The sequence below is a fragment of the Anolis sagrei genome, chromosome 10 (genome assembly GCF_037176765.1).
Source record: "Anolis sagrei isolate rAnoSag1 chromosome 10, rAnoSag1.mat, whole genome shotgun sequence".
Lineage (NCBI taxonomy): Eukaryota > Metazoa > Chordata > Lepidosauria > Squamata > Dactyloidae > Anolis > Anolis sagrei.
In genome coordinates this window covers 19130466-19153737 of record NC_090030.1, presented here as the reverse complement: position 1 = coordinate 19153737, position 23272 = coordinate 19130466, and the positions used below count along the sequence as shown (strand labels likewise).

At 43.4% G+C, this 23272-nt stretch overlaps 1 protein-coding gene across 1 annotated transcript in view; it reads left to right on the top strand.

Annotated features, from left to right (window-relative positions):
* TRPC5 (transient receptor potential cation channel subfamily C member 5) overlaps positions 1–23060 on the top strand; it is a 194884-nt gene extending 171824 nt beyond the window's left edge. Inside the window, exons 8-11 of the mRNA XM_060756189.2 lie at positions 10877–11083; positions 11265–11306; positions 20302–20391; positions 21714–23060. Coding sequence (XP_060612172.2) covers positions 10877–11083; positions 11265–11306; positions 20302–20391; positions 21714–22445 — 1071 coding nt within the window. The 3' untranslated portion in view covers positions 22446–23060. The remainder of the gene's footprint in view (positions 1–10876; positions 11084–11264; positions 11307–20301; positions 20392–21713) is intronic.
* The last annotated feature ends 212 nt before the right edge of the window (positions 23061–23272 follow it).

Here is a 23272-nt window from a genome sequence, read left to right as displayed (position 1 = left end):
TCCAAGGTCATTCACTCGGCCCTCACTCAGGGTCAACCTAAGTCTGAAACGACTTGAAAATACACAATAACAACAACAACAATCCTATCTCATCAGCCAAAAGCAGGCCCACACTTCCCACTGAGATACTAATAAGTTTACACTTGTTAAAATTGTAATTCATTTTAATTATTGTATTGTATTGTATTGTATTGTTTTTAAGTGTCTTTTCCACTACAAATAAGATATATGCAGTGTGCATAGGAATTCATTCATGCTTTATTCAAATTATAATCTGGCCCTCCAACAGTTTGAGGGACTGTGACCTGGCCCTCTGTTTAAAATGTTTGTGGATCCCTGGTGTAGATGTATCCAAGGTTACTGGTGACATCACAGAGGGTGGACCAGTCTCTGCTGCTTACTTGAAGAACTGTAACTTTTTTTCTCCCAAGTTCAATTGAGGAAAATATAGCTGGAATTCTACATCCACTACATAGTTATTAGCTCTCAGTTACATAGCTAAGTAACTTGATTCCCACCCTCCTTCCCATTTTGGCTTATCGGGCAGCAGCCACTGTGAGCGACAGAGATCGCCAAGAGACTGATGTTTCCATCCGTCTTCCAAAAGCAATATCCAGTATGAACATCAGAATCGGGATCCTTTTTGTAACTCATTGCATCAGGATTGGATGAAAACATTAGTCTGCTGTAGTCTTATCAACAGGAGAATAGATCCCTGTCACTTGCAGCAGCTGCTGCCTAATAAATCGAAATATGGGTATGTCTACAATCTCTATATATTCCTTACACAATTGAACGCATAAAAATTGTGAACTTGTAACGCCAAGTTATGTATTTGTAACTGTGATATTGAATTCCATCCACAATCTCGATATATTCCTTACACTATTGAATACATGGAGCTCCCAGTGGGTTGAAGTGCTGAGCTGCTGAGCTTGTTGACCAAAAGGTCGCAGGTTTGAATCCGGGGAGCAACATGAGCTTCCGCTGTCAGCCCCAGCTTTTGCCAACCTAGCAGTTCGAAAACATGCAAATGTGAGTAGATCAATAGGTACCGCTCCATCGGGAAGGTAACGGCGTTCCGTGCAGTCATGCCGGCCACATGACTTGGAGGTGTCTATGGACAATGCTGGCTCTTCAGCTTGGAAATGGAGATGGGCACCACACCTCAGAGTTGGACACAACTGGACTTCATGTCAGGGGAAAACCTTTACCTTTACCTATTGAATACATAGGAATTGTGAACTCTTAATTCTAAGTTATGTATTTGTAACTGTGATATTGAAATCCATCCTTTAAAAAACCCAATGCAATAGAGCAAATTGTAACCTAGACCCACAACCTCCTTTTCCTGAGCGCTCTTCCTACAAAGGTTACTTTGCTTCTTCATAACTTCCCAATTTCCAAATCACCCAATTTCTTTCCAAGAGAGATGTATATGACCATACCCTGATGAACAAAGTATAATTGGAGTTATGTCACAGTTATGTAACATCAGCTCATTAGAGAATTGTGGACAATTTTGGAGTATTTCCGAATTCCGGATAAGGGATGCTTCAACTGTTTTCCCAGAAGAGTGACCAGTGTGTTGTCTGCAAAGGTGTTTTTCCTCTCTAAATATCTTCCAAAAGGTGACACTTGGCTGGGTGACTGCAGACGGTGTGTGTCACAATGGCACTAAAAGGGCAGTGAGATTTATCTCCAAAAAGGAGGGCTGGATGACTGGCTGACTCCATTACTCACAGGAAGCAACAGGGTGGATAATGAGAACGGCTGATAGGATGCATTATTTCTCTCCCTGTCATTCTGTACCAGGGCCTTGGGAGAGCTAGTGTCTGTGTACGGATTCAGACTGCGAAAACTCAAGCCTGAAGAGGATACATTTGGAAATCAAACAACTGCTCAGGAATCGTTTCGTTCCTTATTTGGAACTCCTTCCAAATGTTAATTTATTTTCACAAAAATAAAAAAGAAACCTTTTGAAATCATTCTTTTTAACTCACACAATTTTTGATATGTAACACAACATTCTGGCCCAACTTACCTGTTCAAACGCATCTCCCCTTACGAACTATCGAGGACGTTAAGACCGTCTGGGGAGGCCCTTCTCTTGGTCCCGCCTTTGTCACAAGTACATCTGGGACGAGAGACAGGGCCTTCTCAGTAGTGGCCCCTCGGCTATGGAACGCCCTCCTTAAGGAGATTAGATCAGCTTCTTCACTCCTAACATTTCGGAAAAAACTTAAGACATGGCTGTTTGAGCTAGCATTTGCAAATATTGAGTAATGGACATAGGAAAAATGGAACAACTGTACGACGGAATTGGACAATGTTTTTTTTTTATTGAGGATTTACTGACTTATGTTTTTACTGCTGTTTTTTTTTTTATTTTATTGCTGTTAACGTTTTTAAATTGTACTGTGTTTTTGTGACATTGAATTTTGCCTTGTAAACCACCTCGAGTCGCCGGAAGGCTGAGAGGGGCGGTATACAAATAAAGTAAGTAAGTAAATAAATAAATAAACAAGGAACCTATCTATAGTGCTATATAATACAGTTCAATGCAGTTAAACTGCATTATATGAGTCTACACTGGCCATGCAATGTAGTTTCAAGCAGCATGATATGGTAATATAGGTGGCAACAAGGCTAAGCGACAGAAAACAATGGCAATGCACTTATTACAAATTAAAAAGGTAGATTGAACTAAACTAAAGGTGGGTTGGGCCCTCTGGTTTTTATTGTCATGTCAGGAGCGACTTGAGAAACTGCAAGTTGCTTCTGGCGTGAGAGAATTGGCCATCTGCAAGGATGTTGCCTAGGGGATGCCCGGATGTATTGATGTTTTACCATCCTTGTGGGAAGCTTCTCTCATGTCCCCATATTAGGAGCTGGAGCTGATAGAGGGAGCTCATCCGTGCTCTCCCCAGATTCGAACCTGTGACCTGTCAGTCTTCAGTCCTGCCAGCACAAGGGTTTAATCCACTGTGCCACCGGGGGCTCAGTGGTCCAGCGGGTTAAACCGCTGAGCTGCTGAACTTGCTGAATGAAAAGGTCAGCGGTTAATAACTGGGGAGCAGGGTGAGCTCCCGTTGTTAGGCCCAGCTTCTGCCAACCTAGCAGTTTGGAAACATGCAAATGTGAGTCAATCAATAGGTACCACTTCTGTGGGAAGGTAATGGCACTCCATGAAGTTATGCTGGCCACATGACCTTGGAGGTGTCTACTGACAATGCCTGCTCTTAGAAATGAAGATGAGCACCATCCCCTGGAGTCGGACACGACTAGACTTAATGTAAGGGGAAACCTTTACCTTTACTAAGGTGCAGAATGAAAGCAGTTCCTGTGGAACAATGGGAGTTGTAGTTTTACAAGGTCTTATTTGCCAAAGAGTGTTGGTGCCTCACCAAACTACAACTCTGAGGATCCCATAGTATTTAGCAATGGCACTTAAAGTGGTGCCAAACTGCACTCATTGTAAGCATGCCATGTAAGAAGAAGGCACATTAACCTCCGCATATTTTGCCTTCTTCCTTTGGGAAGCAGTTCAGATCCAACCCACAAGTCAGTTGTGTTGTGAGCCCCTGGAAGAGCTAAAATAATCCAACCAAGGGAATTGGAGCTTTGCTAATTGAAATCTGGGGATGATCCCTGCTGCATAAAGTAATCCTTATGTGATTGCGTGTGCTCCAGTTCATCTTGGTGATGCCACTCTTTCAAGATGTACCCAACCTTTGGGTAAGACTCACCACCGGAATGGCATCCCTTTGGGTGCCTGGAGAGGGACCAAAATACCCAGAAGAAGCCATAAAAGAAGCCACCCCAGTGCACTGAGTCAGACCTGACAAGCAAAATTAATGTTCGCTCTCGCTGCAAAATTAATTAAAGCCAAATCAAATACAGAAGGAAAACCAGCCCTGCTCCCCCTCTGAGTTCCCTTTGCAAACTTTTCTTCCTTGCTCCCAAAAGAGAGGGGAAAAAGAAAGAAAGGATGGGTATAATTAAAGAGATCTGCCTGGGAAATGGGCCAAACGTGAAAGGAGAAAGCTAAAAATAATATAGAAGAGACATAATCGACACCAGCTCTTCTTCATCAGGGTCGGGCAAAATCGATGCGCTCCGGAGCCCAATGGCGCCTCTAAAATTGGTGATGAAGGTGAGAAGTTTGAAGGGTGCCACACTTTTTTGCCATACTCCATTGCTCATAAGCCTCAGCATTACCAGCCAAGGATGGGGCCCCCGGTGCTGCAGTGGGTTAAACCCTTGTACTGGCAGGACTGGTGACTGATAGGTCAACGGTTCGAATCTGAGCACGAATGAGCTCCCTCTGTCAGCTCCAGCCCCCCCAAGCGGGGACATGAGAGAAGCCTCCCACAATAATAATAATAATAATAATAATAATAATAATAATAATACTTTATTTGTACCCCGCTACCATCTCCCCAAGGGACTCAGTGTGGCTTACATGAGGCCGAGCCCGAATACAACAATACAAGCAAAACAACAACAATACAAGCAATTAAAATAAAACATAGATAATAAAATATACAACATTATCAATAAGACAATACGCAATTAAAAACAGTGGCAAGGCGAAATGTAAAGTTAAAATGGAAATAATGCTGGGACATAGAAGGAAGGAAGGTGATAGTGGCATTTGTGGAAGGGCATACAAGCAGATCTAAAAAATGTAAAGTGCTTTGGAGGACAAAGTGCTATAGGATCATTGTTCCGGGAAGGCACACTGGAATAACCACGTCTTCAAGCTCCTCCTGAAGACTGCCAAGGTTGGGGCCTGTCTGATGTCTTTAGGGAGTGAGTTCCAGAGTTGAGGGGCCACCACTGAAAAGGCCCTCTCTCCCGTCCCCGCCAACCACGCCTGCGATGCTGGTGGGATCGAGAGTAGGGCCTCCCCGGATGATCGAAGGGATCATGTGGGTTCGTATACAGAGATGCGGTCACGCAGGTAGGCGGGTCCCAAACCGTTCAGGGCTTTGTAGGTAAGAACCTGCACCTTGAATTGGGTCCGGTAAATGAATGGCAGCCAGTGGAGCTCCTTGAACAGGAGGGTTGACCGCTCCCTGTAAGGCGTCCCAGTAACAACCTGGCCGCCGCCCGTTGGATCATCTGAAATTTTCGGGCCGTTTTCAAGGGCAGCCCCACATAGAGTGCATTGCAGTAATCCAGTCTAGAGGTGACTAAGGCGTGGACCACCTTGGCCAGATCCGCCTTCCCGAGGTATGGTAAAACCTCAAACATCCGGGCGTCCCCTGGGCAACGTCCTTGCAGACGGCCAATTCTCTCACACCAGAAGCGACTTGCAGTTTCTCAAGTCGCTCCTGACATGAAAATAAATTAATTAATACCAGCCAAGGATGACTGGAGATGGAGACCAGAAACCTCTGAAATGGCAGAGGTTTCCAAACTATAATAAGGAAAAGAGAGGGAGCCGGTTTCTTTTGAGTCTGGTGGTGAAAGAGAAAGAGAGAACCACAATAGAGAGATAAATGAAGACTTTGCTCATCTCTTTACCCATCGTAAATTCCTCTCCGGCGCTTTCGGAGAACCGTTCTTGACCCATGAATTTTACGGTCATCTGATTGATCTGGATATTAAACGCAAAACAGCAAGGCATTTGGATTGAATTTGAGGCAGGTCAAAGAATACTGCCAGACTGCTAGACATCTTGCATCAGGCAATCTTATGGAGGAGATCTGTAAAATAACCAGCTTTATGGGAATACAGAGACAAAGAAAGAGAGAGGTCCAGCATTCCTTTGTTAGCAAGGTGTAGCTATTGAGGAAGGAATACAAGGAGTTTGAGTTGCTGTGAGTTTTCTGGGCTGTATTGCCATGTTCCAGAAGCATTATCTCCTGATGATTCGCTCATATCTATGGCAGGCATCCTCAGAGGTTGTGAGGTCTGTTGGAAAGGCAAGGAGCACAGTAGATGTACTTTCCTGGTCCATAGTCTTTCCAATCTCCGTTTGTCTTGGGACCATTTCTCCCCATAGAGATGTTCAATGTGTTGTCGAAGGCTTTCATAGCTGGAATCATTGGGTTGCTGTGAGTTTTCCAGGCTGTAGGTTCATGTTCCAGAAGCATTCCAGCATGAAAGCTTTCGACAACACATTGAACATCTCTATGGGGAGAAACTATTCCAAGACACATGGAGACTGGAAAAACTACAGATCAGGAAAGCACATCCACTGTGCTCCCTGACTTTCCAACACACCTCATAACCTCTGAGGATGCCTGCCATAGATGTGGGTGAAACATCAGGAGAGAATGCTTCTGGAAGATGACCATATAGCCCAGAAAACTCACAGCAACTGAATGATTCTGCCCATGAAAACCTTCGACAACACAAGGTTATTGTTTTCCCAAAGAAGAATTCTGCTCCTACATGAAACTCTCATCCAGTTCCCAAATGTCTAGCATTGCAGTAAATCAAAACTACAGTTGAGCACAGTTAGGAAATCCACGTGGTATCTTTCCCCTGAACAATAACAATAACAACAACAACACAATAATAATAATAATAATAATAATAATAATAATGTATTTGTTTATTACACGCCTCTCCTCAATGTGGGGTAGAACATCTTTGACATACATAGGTAGAACATAAGATCATTAAAACACATATATATTAAAAGGCATGGACGTAAGCTCAAAAACATTATTATATCGAATATTGCTTTGATATATTTTCCATTCCCAATTCAAAGTACATTTTCCAGGTGCTGGGATACTTTTAGGTTGCACTTTGGTCCTAAAACTGCCAGGACAATGGACACATTCTTTGGAGTTGGGGTTTAATTCCCTCCAGACTATTTCATCGACAAGTGGTTCCCAACCTTTTTTTGACCAAGGACCACTTTGACCAGGAGCCTTTTGACCAGGGACCACTCTCCAACATCTGTACCAAAAAGGTTACAAATCAGTTTTTGATCAACTTTAGATTTGGTTTGGTTATTTGGGGTGCTGATTCAGAAAATTGCATTAGATAGGCCACATCGGCTCTAGTTTCTGGTACAGAAGATATACCCCCAGTAGTCACCATCTGCTCACCCAGAGAAAAACATATTTCATAATCTGATGTGGTCTATCCAATGCCATTTTCTGAATCAGCACTCCAAATAACCCCAGGAACTAAGACATCAAGGTGCCCCTGCTTCCAGGTGCCGAAGTTTTGATTCCAGCAGTTCGAATCCAAGGAGTAAATCAATAGGTATTACTTTGGCGGGAAGGTAATGGCACTCCTTGCAGTCATGCTGGCCACATGACCCTGGAGGTGTCTATGGACAACGCTGGCTCTTCGGCTTAGAAATGGAGATGAGCTCCACCCCCTAGAGTTGGACATGACTAGACTTAATATCAAGGGGAAACCTTTACCTTTATGTTGGGATAGATTTTAGGTCAAGATCACACCAATCCTATTCTTAAACATGCAATAATGCATGATATTACACACCCAAATTTAAAGGAATTTTGTTATTTGAAACTGAAGGTAGTCTTTGGAGACCACCAACATTGGGTGCATCTTCACTGTAGAATTAGTTTGACACCACTAACTGCCATGGTTCAAATCAATGGTATCCTGGAAGCTATAGTTTTCTGCCAAAGAGTGCTGGTGCATCATCAAGCTATAACTCCCAGAATTCCATAGCATTGAGCCATGGCGATTAAAGTGTTGTCAAACCACATTAATTGCATAATGCAGATGCACCCAATGTTCCTTTATTTCCCCATGTTAGGAAGAAGGAACAAATAAGGGCAATATAAAATCCCGAAGTTAATTCTGAGCACCATAATTGAAGAGAGATATTGACAAGCTGGAATGTGTCCAAAGGAGGGTGACTCAAATGATCAAGGGTCTGGAGAACAAGCCCTATGAGGAGCGGCTTAAAGAGCTGGGCACGTTTAGACTGCAGAAGAGAAGGCTGAGAGGGAGACATGATAGCCATGTATAAATACTTGAGGGGAAGTCATAGGGAGGAGGGAGCAAGCTTGTTTTCTGCTGCCCTGGAGACTAGGATGCAGAGCAATGGCTTCAAACTACAAGAAAGGAGATTCCACCTGAACATTAGGAAGAACTTCCTGACTGTGAGAACTGTTCAGCAGTGGAACTCTCTGCCCTGGAGTGTGGTGTAGGCTCCTTCTTTGAAACTTTTAAACGGAGGCTTGATGACCATCTGTCGGAGGTGCTTTGAATGCAATTTTCCTGCTTCTTGGCAGGGGGTTGGACTGGATGGCCCATGAGGTCTCTTCCAACTTCTAATTGGAACCTTCTCCATTGGCATCCACAACAAGCTGCACAGTACAAAGGGATTTTTTTAAAGGAGCATTGTGATGCTCTGAGAATTAGCAGAAAACAGCAGCCTGGAAGAACAGCCAAGCTGGCAAGGTAAATGCAAATGCAAAACTGAGTGGCAGCTGGGAGGAAAGGCAGCGTTGTTTGTGGCACGGAGCTCAGGAGGGATGTGACCTGAGGAACTTGAGAAAGGGCAGCGGATGCCCGTCTGGGGACAATGACAGTGTCGCCATAGAAACAAAGGCCATGGTGCAGAACATGGGAAGGTTGGGTGGCGTGTTGTAAAAACACCTGAGTGAGGAAAGATCAGGCGGGATCTGGTGCCTTTCATGGCCTTTTCCTAGTAAGATGGACACATTGGATGCATCAATACTGTAGAACAGGCATGGGCAACCTTTGTTCCTCCAGGGGTTTTGGACTGCAATTCCCACCATTCCTAACAGCCTCAGGCCCTTTCCTTTCCCCCCTCAGCCGCTTAAGCACAAAACACAAAGTTTGCAAGCTTTGTAGTTGATTAAATGTCCTTTGACCAGTAGCTGTCCACTTGGAGTGCCTCTGGTGTTACTATAAGAAGGTCCTCCATTGTGCATGTAGCAGGGCTCAGGTTGCATTGCAGCAGGTAGTCTGTTGTTTGCTCTTCTCCACACTTGCATGTTGTGGATTCCACTTTGTAGCCCCATTTCTTCAGGTTGGCTCTGCATCTCGTGATGCCAGAGCGCAGTCTGTTCAGTGCCACCCAAGTCGCCCAGTTTTATGTGTGCCCAGGGAAGAGTCTCTCATTTGGTATCAGCCATTGGTTGAGGTTCTGGGTTTGAGCCTGCCACTTTTGGACTCTCGCTTGCTGAGGTGTTCCATTAAGACATTGAATGTTTGCCTTTTCATGACTAGAATCCACCCTGAGTCCCTTTGGGGAGATAGGGCAAAATATAAATAAAGTTTATTATTTTACTGACACAAAACACAGTATGTCACAGCAAATGAGATCTATATGCTGGATTTCATATCACAAAATCACAAGTCTAACACTTTCCAAGAGTCTAGGATTGTGTGATGTATTTTCGAATGCTGTGCACCGATCCAAGTCAGGTGGCCTTTTGCAGTTGACAGATTATGATTTTGTCAATGTTTATTGTTTCCAAATGCCGTCTTTTGGTATGGCACCCAGTGTGCTGAATACCACTGGGACCACCTGTACCGGTTTATGCCAGAGCCTTTGCAGTTCGATTTTGAGGTCCTGATAACGGCTGAGCTTTTCCTGTTGTTTTTCTAGATGTTTTTCTTTTCCACAATCGTGATGTCTGGTGTATTGTGTTCCAAAACTTTGTCAGTCTGGATTCAAAAGTCCCACAGTATTTTTGCGTGTTCATTTTCCACTACCTTTGCAGGTTTATGATCCCACAAATTCTTTACTGCTGGCAGGTGGTACTTGCAACATAAGTTCCAGTGAATCATTTGGGCCCACAGAGTTGTGCCTCTGTTTGTAGTCCGTCTGTGTGAATTTCTTGCAACAGCTGAGGATATGATCTGCACAGTCTACTACTACTACTACTACTACTACTATTATTATTATTATTATTATTTGATACAAAACAAGATTAGTTAGCAATCAAGGTCACTATGCTAACTTTTGTATTTGATCACATGTCTGTCATTTCCCAAATGTCTTGGACGGTGTGATGTATCAGTGAAAAATGCATGGACATCTGAGTAGGGTGGCCTTTGCAGCTGACAGATGGCAATTTTGTCACTGCTGATTGTTTTTAAGTGCAGGCCGAGGTCTTGAGGCACTGCACCCAGTGTGCCGATCACCACTGGGAACACCTTGACTGGCTTGTGCCAGAATCTTTGCAGTTCAATCTTTAAAACCTCATATCGTGTCTGCTTTTCCAGTTGTTTCTCTTTAATCTTGCTATCGCCTGGGATTGCAACATCAGCGATCCATACTTTGTTTTTAACATGATCATGAAGTAAGGAGTCTTGTGCTCCAAAACTCTGTCTGAATTCAGATGTCCCAGCGTAGCTTGACGTGTTTATTTTCTGTAACTTTTTCCGGCTTGTGATCCCACCAGTTCTTTGTCGCAGGCACATAGTATTTGTGGCACGAGTTCCAATGCCTGTGACAAAGAACTGGTGGGAATACCAGTTGTTATTGTTGTTGTTGAGAGAAAATTGAACTCTCCTTTGAAGCTAAGATGACTGAACTGAGGCTATCATACTTCGGCCATATCATGAGAAGACTAGAAAAGATGATAATAAGTTGAAAGACAGTGGGAAAAGGGAGAGATTGCATTGCAGGTGGAGAGGTTGCCATCTTGACTTTGGAAGACCTGAGCAGATCTGTTGAGGATGGGGAGACTTGGATCAAATCATTTTTGTTTTGTTGCAGGCAGATGATGATGATGATGATGATGATGATGATGATTGCATCAAAATTCTTTGATCTCTTGCCTCTGTCCCATTTTATTCTTCAAGCCACAAAAGTTACCCGGCTGTTACTCAATGCATGAAGGACTTGTGATCAATGCAAACCAATAACCCTTTTCTGGTGTCCTCTTCCTAGGACCATGCTGACATCGAATGGAAATTTGCCCGCACCAAGCTCTGGATGAGCTACTTTGATGAAGGAGGAACCTTGCCACCACCTTTTAACATCATCCCCAGCCCCAAGTCCTTCTGGTATCTCTGCAAATGGATCCACAAGCAGCTCTGTCCATCCCAAGACCCAGAAGATGATGAGAAGAAACACGAGAATCTGAAGACCTTCACGGTATGCAGACTTTTCAATCCATTTCTGAATCACTATCTGGAAATCCTGAACTCAAACAACCACAGAATAGCTTATACAGAAAGTGAGAGGAGGTGGCCAAGGCCAACAAGTGGTCCATCAAGGAGAACCCTTCTTAAATATTTCTGTATGATCCTTTAATATGTGTCTCTTTCCTCCCCAGGAACGTCATGCAGACAACTTGATTCAGAATCAGCATTACCAGGTAAAAAAACAATCTGTTCAAAGAAGTAGCCTGAATATATTCTCTTGATCTGTCTTGAACATCAATTTGCTCCCTTTCCCCACTCTTGTATACGTTTTCTCCATGCTTGCAAGCTCCAAGTGTGTTCTGATAATATCTCCATTCAAATACAGATAGCATGGGGATGATAGGAGTCATCCAACACTTTGAGAAGGCATCAATTTGTGGAAGGCTAGTTTACAACATTCATTCGTTGTTAGTTCTTAGGTGCTTTCAAGTCAACTTTGAACTATCTTAAGGTTTTCTGAGCAAGATTTCTTCAGAGCAGGCTTGCTTTTGCCTTTCTCAGAGGCTGAGAGTGTGTGACTTGCCCAAGGTCACCCCGTGGGTTTCCAAGGCTGAATGGGAATTAGTTTTGGAAAATGTGAATCTCCATAACCATTTGGGAAATGGTATTCATAACCTTTTGGAAAACCACTGGGCACAGGAAAGGCATGACCTTGTTAGAGATCATAACCTTTTGGAAATTTTATTATTATTTATTTATTTACAGTATTTATATTCCACCCTTCTCACCCTGCAGGGGACTCAGGGCGGATTATAGTGTACATATATATGGGAAACATTCAATGCCATAGACACACAACATATATAGACAGACACACAGAGGCTATTTAACATTCAAGCTTTTTCATGAGGGTATTCTGGCCACTAGGGGAGCTGTCACTTCACCGTCCATTTGTGACACTGATGAAGTACTTCCTCATTCTTTGTATGCTTGCTGGATATTTTTAAGGCATCATAAATTAGCCTTCCCATATAAGCAGTACCTAAATTTCCTACTTGACAGATGCAACTGTCTTTTGGGCTGCAAAGGTCGACAGCAAGCTGCACAAATTGGTCGGAAGCTCACTCCGACCCAGGCTGGCTTTGAACTCATGACCTTTTGGTCACTAGTGATCTTAATGCAGCTGACTCCCAGCCAGCTGCGCTACAGTCCCGGAAAGGCATTCATTACCAGGTAGGAAAAACCAGGAGTCTTCTGAGAAGAGTTAAAAATTCACTTGAGTCAACCTTCTCTTTAGTGGTAAAATTTCCACTAGGCAACTCATCTGCTAAACTGATATACCTATTAAACTTTGAACTGTCAGGGACAAAGATATGCCAATGCACAAACACACACACATATATAGCAGAGTTTCAGAAATATTCTCTTCAGTTGCCTAAAAAAATCTATTCTTCCTTAAAACATCTTGGTTTAAATCATGCTCTCAAGAGACAAAAATTAAGTTGTCTTCTTTAAAAGTAACATAATTGGTTTACTCACAAACTTCATGTTTTCAGCATACAGGTACTTTTCTTATCAATCCAGTTATAGATAGGATTTGACGTAGTTTCTCTGTGTTGAGAACACAGGGTATTTTTCTTAGAATCAACAGTCCATAGTCTAAAGCAGTGGTTCTCAACCTTTCTAATGCCATGACACTTAAATAAATTTCCTCATGTTGTGGTAACCCCAACCATATTTTCGTTGGTATTACATAACTGTAATTTCGCTACTGTTATGAATCGTAATGTAAATATCTGATCTGCAGGATGTATTTTCATTGTTACAAATTGAACATAATTACAGCATAGTGGTTGATCACAAAAACAATATGTTTGGGGGAGTATGGACAATGGATGATGGGATTTGTAGTACCTTCGACCAATTCATATCTGACTTCCAAAGACCACTGACACCCCCACGAATTATAGATCTGAAACAAACTTGGGACACATCCCAGTGACCAATAGAAAATACTGGAGAGTGCTGGGAGTAATTGACAGTGATTTATGGGTGATGTAGTTCACCTACATAGGCCTGGGTAACAACGGAAAAATTTGTTTCTAAAATCGATTCGTTTTTTGGGGGTTTTTGCGTTTCGTTATTTAAAATAATTACAAAATTTTCCTTTTAAAAAGTTCGATATTTACGAAATTTCGTAAATGGTAAAAAATTAATGAATCGATTTCCGAAACAATAACGAATCGATTCGTTAATGGTGGACGCCACCGCGAAATACGCTAAAAAACCTCCAAAAACTTCTGAAGCTTCCCTCTCCCTCTGTTCTTGACTGTTGGTGTGATATTATAATTTTTTTTCACTAATTAAACCATAAAACTGGCCCAGACATGCGGAAATAATAACGAAACGACCTCAGAACAATAATGAAACGAATACAATAACGAAATACGAAGCATTTACAAAACGTATTTAAAAATTCGTTTTTTTAATAATTGCTCCAGAATGGTTCGTTATCGTTTTGTAATTGGAAAAATTAACGAATTATTAACGAATTACGAATTAACTAAACGAAACCGCCCAGGCCTACACCTACATATGGAGTGCACTGTGAACCCAAACGACTGTGCATTTGGACCAAACTTGGCACAAATATTCAATCTGCCCCAAAACACTGGTGGAGTTGGGGAAAATAGATCTTGATATTTGGGAGTTGCAGATGCTGGGGTTTATAATTAACCTACAATCAAAGAGCATTCTGAACTCCACCAACAATGGAATTGAACCAGACTTGGCATACAGAACTCCCATGACCAACAGAAAATACTGGGAGGGCCGTAGCCAGGATTTTGATTTGGGGGGGGGGGCGCTGGGTTTGATTGGGGGGGGGCTGAGGATTTACCCTATCAAACCTTTTGTATCGTTATCCCAGTACCCCCATGCCAATGGGATATGTTGAGCATGGTGATCGGATCCTGATATGAATAAACATAACAGTTTAAACAATGTACCAGTAAGGCATTCTTGTGGACCACCCTGAGAATTGGGGGGGGGGGGGAAGAGATGAAGCCCCTCAAGCTTCCCCCTGGCTACATGCCTGTGGAGAGGTTTGGGAAAAATAAACCTTGGCATTTGGGAGCTGCTGGCATGTATAGTTCCCCTCCCATGAAACGTACAAACTGACCTCCAGCGATGATGAGGAGCTTGGCAAGGGGCGAGGGCTGGAGGCAATGGTTCCCTGAAACCAGCCCTCCTCCCAGCTCTACCCCTCCTGAGCTTGGAGTCTTTGCAACTCTGCAGACCAGTGTTCTTCCCACTCATGCCTTTACCTGTAAGCTCTTCCTCCTGACTCCCCACAGCCCTGTGGGAAGAGCAGGAGGAGGAGCCAACCAGGAATGCCTAGATCAGGGGTCCTCAAACTAAGGCCCGCGGGCTGGATACGGCCCTCCAAGATCATTTACCCAGCCCTCGCTCAGGGTCAACCTAAATCTGAAATGACTTGAAAGCACACAACAACAGCAATCCTATCTCATCAGCTAAAAGCAGGCCCACACTTCCCATTGAAATACTAATAAGTTTATATTTGTTAAAATTGTTCTTCATTTTAATCATTGTATTGTTTTTCAGTGTGCTTTGTACTACAAATAAGATCTGTGCAGTGTGCAGAGGAATTCATTCGTGGTTTTTACAAATTATAATCCGGCCCTCCAACAGTTTGAGGGACTATGACCTGGCCCTCAGTTTAAAAACTTTGAGGACCCCTGGCCTAGATGTTTGGCTGGCACAGGGAGTTGACAGCCATTTTGGAGTGGGTGGGGCCAACCAAGGTGGCTTCACGACCCCCAAAAAATTGCCCAATGACCCCCCTGGGGGACGCGACCCACAGGTTGAGAACCGCTTGTCTAAAGCATCTCTTTGTTCTGAGGGTCTAATAGAGTCTCTTCTCTAAGGCATTCTGTTTCTACAGACTTCAAACTGTACTATACTGCTTCTGATGCAAACACACACACTGCTACCTAAAATGAAGTCTCAGGTTTGAATATTCCCAGATCTGATCACATGGTCTGCATCCCCTCCCAAGACAAAGAGGTTAAAGAAAACTGCAAACCAATACACACATATACAATACAGTAAGCAATTATATACATAACAAATAACTAGTGGAGGCTTGAGAAGGTTGCTATTTCCAACAATTCGAGCCCTGGCCTTTTGGACTTTTAGTCCATAACTCAAATCTTCCTAGTGCCTAGGACATTCATACTCCGTCTTTGACATTCACCTGTCTTCAATGCTATTCTGTCGCCGCTGGGCCTGTATTTGGTTGGCTTTAAATATAGGATGTGTTACCTTTGCCCAGTGGGAAGCCAGGGGCCTAAGAAGAAGTTCTCATAGGTTTCCACTACAAAAGAATCTTCATATGGCTTGAAAAATACAACAAAGTATTTTATTAATGAATCAAACAGGTACTTCAAAGCTTTCTTGATAAAGAATTAGTTCTCTCAATCTTGCCCACAGGGGACAGGCACTATCTTCAATAACTTTCTCTAAAGGAAAATTCCCCCTTTTTAACTTCTCCTAAGGCTGACTAAAATCTAACCCTCACTGGTGTGGGTTCAGCTGCCAGGCCGAACTGCTTCTCGAGCGCTGAGAGGACCTACCAGCAAGGCAATGGATGTTCTCTAGCTGGAGTTCTTTAGACCTTAAGTTTGTCTTCCTGGAAACTCTCAAGGCTGTGGAAGGCTTCCCTGGAGTTCTTAGGAGACTCTTAAAGCTGTTCTCCCCTGGAGATTCTGTTAGAGTTTCTGTGACCCTAGAATTCTTAAAGGTTGAAGCCTTTGTACAGGGGAAGCAACACACATCCTATACGTTGGTTAACCTGGCTGAAACTAAACACAAAATGGCTCACTTCCCTACCAAAACCCAAAAAGGGGGCAGGACCGGGGAACCTAACGATAATTGACAGGTGGCTTGCCCAATGATTGCAGTCAAAAGAAGCCACCTGTCTGCAGAACCCCTGAAACTCAGGACTACAACAAACATTCAATGCAAAGCAAACAAAATTGGAGCTCCTGGTACAGCTGTACCTGCACAAATGCACATGGGTGGATTCCCACCCAGATTCTGACCAGAACCACACCTGCTTAGCTTCAGCTCTTAGTAATTTTCCTGCTTGTCTAACCCTCTGGATGAAAAGAAATTTCCCTTGGACTGAAGCTAGGATTTTGGCACCTCCTGGGACTTGTCACAAGAAAACAAGCACATTGTCTCAAGCATTCACACATTGGCAAGGCTTGTGCAGTGCTTCAGAGAAAGAAAACGTGCAGATTTAAAAACACGACTGTTCATCGTTGGAGGGGAAAACAGAAACATTGGGATAGGAAGAGTTAGGAAGAGAATCAACTCATTTGCATTAAAAAGACCAATAAATGGATTTTGGACCCAAGCACACCTGAACTCTTCCTAAAATCCAAAATGACTGAACTGAGACTGTTGGTGTTTTGGATATCAGGAGACAACATGAGTCATCTATATAAGTAAAAATGTAATGCTCGTTTGTGGGATTGACATAACTCAAAAACCACTGTACGAATTGACACCAAATTTGGACACAAGACACCTAATAACCCAATGTATGTCCTTCACTAAAAAAATGATTTTGTCATTTTGGAGTTGTAGTTGCTGGGATTTATAGTTCACCTACAATCAAAGAACATTCTGAACCCCACCAATGATGGAATTGAACCAAGCTTGGCACGCAGTTCTTCCAAAACCAACAGAACATACTGGAAGGGCTTGTTGGGCAATGTCCTTTAGTTTTGGAGTTGCAGTTCACCTACATCCAGAGATCACTGTGGACACAAACAATGATGGATCTGGACCAAACTCTACACAAATACTCAATATGCCGAAATGTGAACACTGGTGGAGTTTAGGGAAAATAGAATCTTGACTTTCGGGAGTTGTAGTTGCTGGGATTTATCGTTCACCTACAATCACAGAGCATTCTGAATCCCACCAACGATAGAATTGGGCCAAACCTCCCACACAGAACCCCCATGTGCACCACAGCAACGCATGGCAGGGGACGGCTAGTATGAAAATACAATGATGCTTGGTAAGGCAGTAGGAAAAGAGCACATTAGGGATGAATGGATTTAGTAAATGAAGCCATGGTCTTGGGTCCTCAAAACCTGAGCAGTGCTGTCAAGAACAAGGTGACTTAGAGGTTTCACTTTCATAGAGTTGCCTTAAATCAAAGTTTGTGAGAGCAAGATGACTAAATGGAGGCTGTCCTACTTTAAACATATCATGAAAATACATGACTCCCTAGAAAACACACTTTATTTATTTGTTGTGTCAGAAGCAAATTGAGGGTACAGTTATAATTTATTTAAAAACACAGACCAAGTTAAAATGTCCTTTGACCAGAAGCTGGTCACTTGGAGAGCTTCTGGTGCCAGTGTAAGGAAGTCTTCCATTTTGTGTGTGGCAGGCCACAGAGTGCGTTGTAGTAGATGGTCTGTGGTTTGCTCTTCTCCGCACTCACAGGTTGTGGACTCCACTTTGTGGCCCCATTTCTTAAGGTTAGCTCTGCATCTTGTGGTCCCAGAGCGCAGTCTGTCCAATGCCCAGTCTTCTGTGTGCCCAGGAAGGAGTTTTTGATCTGGTCTCAACCACTGATTGAGGTTCTGGGTTTTAGCCTGCCACTTTTGGACTCTCACTTGCTGATGTGTTCCTGTGAGTATCTCTGTAGACCTTAGGAAGCTATTTCTTGATTTAAAACATTGGCCTGCTGGCTGATATCCGAACAGAGGATCGACTGCTGGTATCACTGCCTTGGTTCTGTCATTATTGGCTGCTACTCCCCAATGGATATCAGGTGGTGCAATACTGGCTAAACAGTATAATTTCTCCAGAGGTGTAGGGCATAGACATCCTGAGATAATCTGGCATTAAGACCACATCCACTGTTTTAACATGGAGAGATGTATTCCACACTGGGCATGCATACTCAACAGGAGAGTAGCAAAGTGTAAGGGTAGATGTCTTCACTGTGTCTGGTTGTGATCCCCAGGCTATGCCAGTCAGCTTTCTTGTGATATTGTTTCTAGCACCCACTTTTTGCTTGATATTCAAGTAGTGCTTCTTGTAATGGTCCAGAGTGACTCCCAAGTATTTTGGTGTGCTGCAATGCTCGAGTCGGATTCCTTCCCAGGTAATCCTCTGATTACCTTGTCTGTTCTTAAGATGAAAAGCACACATTTGCATTTAGATAGATTAGGAACCAGCTGGTTTGCCCTGTAATAGGCAGTAAGAGCACCTAAAGCTTCAGAGAGCTTCTGTTAAATCATTTCAAATCTTCCTGTTTGAGTGGTGATGGCACGATCGTCAGCATAGATGAAACTGTCTGTCCTAAGCACACTCCCCTGAGGCAGACCATTCCAACCAAACAAACAGAAATCATTGCTTAGAAAGGTAGAAGGCAGGAGGAAAAATATAACATCCCATTCCAGATGGGTGGATTGAAACAAAAAAGCCAAATGCCCTGAATTTTGAGGACATGGGCAGAGCTAATGAAGTATCTCATTCATGGGGTTGTCATATATTGAATTGGGCTTGAAGACAGCTAATAACACCAAGAAGCAAACTTGTTGCTTGTTCCAAAGAACATTTCAGTGAGTTGTACCTTTCAAGAATCCACACTGTTTTAATCCCCAGCGAGGAAACTGTTGGCCTCATCAAGTAATCGGCATCTTTTCTTCCCGATGTTTTGACGCAACACACAATTTTGTTCTCAGCTTGTCGAGCTTCGTTAACTCTTCCAATTAAAAGATTTACTAAGATTAAAGGATCAAGGACACCATTCACTCAGACTTCCATGTTAGTGCCTTGGAAATAAATAACAAAATATAAGATACTTCAATTTAAGATATGTTATTGCCTTACACTGACTTTTGGGACAACTTCCTCAAAAGTGCTTTTCTTAACCTGACCATTCTTATGCCATTGTTGACTTTTGCAAAGCAAAATGGGGATGTATTGTCAAAGGCTTTCATGGCCAGAATCATTGGGTTGTTGTGAGTTTTTCAGGCTGTATGGCCATGTTCCAGAAGCATTCTCTCCTGACGTTTCACCTGCATCTATGACAGGCATCCTCAGAGGTTGGGAGGTCTGTTGGAAACTAGGAAAATGGGGTTTATATATCACCGGGAGCCCCCAGTGCCGAAGTGGGTTAAAGCGCTGAGCTGCTGAGCTTGTTGACTGAAAAGTCGCATGTTCGATTCTGGGAAGTGCCTTGAGCTCCCGCTGTTCACCCCAGCTTCTGCCAACCTAGCAGTTTGAAAACATGCAAATGTGAGTAGATAAATAGGTACCGCTCCGGTGGGAAGGTAAAGGTTTTCCATGCAGTCATGCCGGCCACATGACCTTGGAGATTTCTATGGACAATGCTGGCTCTTCGGCTTAAAAATGGAGATGAGCACCACACCCCAGAGTCGGACACAACTGAACTTAATGTCAGGGGACAACCTTTACCTTTTATATCTGTGAAATGTCCAGGATGGTACATCCCAAACAAAGGATTCCCCCAGGCAGTAAGAAGCCAGACCTTGAAAACTGCTAGGCCATTAAATGCTAATCAAGGTGGCCAATTAAACATTCACACCTACTTCAAACAGACAAGAGTTCTTTCTCCCACCCTGGACATTCCACAGATATATAAACCCCATTTTCCTAGTTTCCAACAGACCTCACAACCTCTGAGGATGCCTGCCATTGATGCAGCTGAAATGTCAGGAGAGAATGCTTCTGGAACATGGCCATACAGCTCGAAAAACTCACAAGAACCCAAAATGTGGATAGCTTTTGAGAATGGACTTCAGTATATTTCTGTCCAATGTCTCCATAAAATAACCTCTTGGAAAGAGTATTTTGGGATACTGCATTTCCCAGTATACCCTGTCACCTCGGGTCTAGAGATCCAGTAGAGTTTGGAGAAGATATTACAAGTCCCTAAATTCTCCCATTGGTGGATCCACATTTGATATGGGATTCTGTGAGGAGGAGTTGTTGCTGCCAATGCTACCGCTTTCTCCCACTTGGGACACAGAGTGCCTTGCAAGAGTTAGTGCATATTTCCTTTTTTAAACAATAGAAATGTGGGAATACCACAGACGTCTTTGCGGAAAGAGCCTCCCAAGTCAACTCACTTTCTTGTGTTTCTCATTCCAGGAAGTGATCAGAAACCTGGTGAAACGATACGTTGCTGCCATGATAAGAAATTCTAAAAGCAACGAGGGATTGACAGAAGAAAACTTTAAGGTAACATAACCATATGTAACTTGAAGCATTGACAGTTTAGGATTCCATCTTCCATCAGCCCCAACCACTAGAAGCAATGTAAGTGACTGTGGGGAGCTGTAATCCAAAATATCCGATGGCTTAAAGAGCCTCCATCCCCTTGCACTGCTCTCCATTTCATCACTTGAAAATGGGATTCATAGAATCATAGAATCAAAGAGTTGGAAGAGACCTCATGGGCCATCCAGTCCAACCCCCTGCCAAGAAGCAGGAATATTGCATTCAAATCACCCCTGACAGATGGCCAACCAGTTTCTATTTAAAAGCTTTCAAAGAAGGAGCCCCACCACACTCCAGGGCAGAGAGTTCCACTGCTGAATGGCTCTCACAGTCATGTTCAGATGGAATCTCCTTTCTTGTAGTTTGAAGCCATTGTTCCACATCCTAGTCTCCAGGGAAGCAGAAAACAAGCTTGCTCCCTCCTCCCTGTGGCTTCCTCTCACATATTTACACATGGCTATCATATCTCCTCTCAGCCTTCTCTTCTTCAGGCTAAACATGCCCAGCTCCTAAAGCCGCTCCTCATAGGGCTTGTTCTCCAGACCCTTGATCATTTTAGTCACCCTCCTCTGGACACATTCCAGATTGTCAATATCTCACTTGAATTGTGGTGCCCAGAATTGGACACAATATTCCAGGTGTGGTCTAACCAAAGCAGAAAAGAGGGGTAGCATTACTTCCCTAGATATAGACCAGTGATGGGCAACCTTTTGAGCTTGGTGTGTCAAAATTTGCCAAAAACCTGAGCATAACTTGGGTTGGGTGTCAACTTCAAGAAAAAAAACCCATAATTTTGCAATATTTATAGTTTAAATAAGAAAAATGTATATTCCATGCTGAGTTATGGAGTGAGCAATGCTCAAACGTACAGATGTTAAATTTGTAGAGCCTTTTACAAATTTAAGGCTGGAATTATATTGGCTCTTATAAGGTGTACTTCTCTGTACGCAGCCGCATGTGGCCGCGTGCCATCAAAAAGAGCCATGCGTGTCAGCCATGCGTGTCAGTTCACCATCATGGATCTAGACACTGGTATTGCTACTATTCCATCTAACAATGTTCTTCATTTCCTTTGCAAAATATATATATATCACCAAACCTCCTTTTAGTAATGCTAAATAATGAAATATTTATTGGAATTCTTATGCACAGTCATCCAGAATAATTCATTTGCATAGCTTTGAACACTCGGCCTCGAGAGAGAACAATCTTCCTCGGTTCTTTCCTTGCTGTAGATAAAACAGTGGCTTTTGACTCATGTTTAACTCCCTCTCCATCCTTAGGAATTGAAGCAGGATATCTCCAGTTTCCGCTACGAAGTCCTCGACCTCTTGGGAAACCGGAAACCACCTCGGCGAAGTTATTCCACCAGCAGCACCGAGGTCTCCCAGAAGGACGAGGCCAATGAGGAGTGTGTTGCGGAGACCTCCAAATCCAAGAGCGTTTCTTTCGGCCTCACCAACAAGAAGAAAGACTTCAATGTCTCGGCTCTGATTAAGACAATGTCCGGGGTTGACATGGTGAACGAGAAACCCAAAAGCAACGGGATTAATAAGCGCTCCTTTGTCCGGAACGGGAACAGAGTCCAAAGGCTTTCCAGCTCCAAGAAGGAATCCTTCAAGCGTTTGGGACTCCTATTCTCCAAGATGAACGGTCACCTGGCGGAGCCAAACACGGAGCCCATGTACACTATTTCGGACGGGGTCATCCAGCCGCATTACATGTGGCAAGACCTTAAATACTCCCAGATGGCCAAAGAGCGGGACGAGAACTGTTCCAAAAGTGAAATTAACCTCAATGAGGTGGACTATAGTAGGAACGTCAGGCACCCGGGGCAGAACCCGTGCCCTGGGGCTTGCACCAGTTCCCTCCACTGTGCTTCCAGCATCTGCTCCTCCAACTCCAAACTCATAGACTCCTCTGAGGACGTTTTTGACTCATGGGGAGATGCCTGTGACATGTTTAGGAACCAATGGAAAGACGGACAAGAGGAGCAGGTCACGACTCGCCTATAAGCAGCCTGTTGCAGGACATGACTAATAGCAGAAACTATTTACTATCACGGATTCTCCATAGTTAGGAATCTCGCTCTCCTACTCTCCCCACCATTTTATAGCCACATCTTTCTTGCCTCCCGACTCCACTTTTAAATTTTGCTTTCTTAAAGCTCACAGATGCTGGACTTTTCATGGGGATGGTCCGATCCTTTGGAGAATATGTGGACATCTTGAATATGTTCTGAGGTTTTCATCTCTTCTTTTGTTCATTCTTTCTTCTGTAATCCCATTAGGATTTCTATAATTTTCTTTTTGTTACAGAACACCGAAGGATATTCCTCTCCAGCCTTGTTGCTTCTTCTCCAGCTTTGCTTTCCACCATTTTATGTTCCATTTCCAGACCATTGACCTGCTCTCCGGGATCTTCAGCAAATGCTCGGGGACTTATCTGGAAGCTAAGAGCCGAGCTGAAGGTGTCCCTGGAAGGGAGAAGAGTTCAGACCGAAATGGGCTTTTCGCTTTCAAGCAATACAATTCCCCCATGATTCCAACTGTTATGTCCTTAAACTAAGGTTGCATATTGTTTTCCTCATGTAAATTATGGTCACAATGAGTTAAAATTGAGTTCTGGAACTTGCTGTTGCCAGGCGTTTGATCCATTTCTTAAAACAAAACCTTGCGTCCCATTCAGGCATGTAGCTGGGGGGGGGGGGAGCTTGAGGGGCTTCACCCCCCCCCCCCCCCCCCCGAAATTCTCATGGTGGTTCGTGAAAAGGCCTTACTGGTGCACATTATTTAAACTGTTATGTTTATTCATATCATGATCTGATCACCATACTCAATAT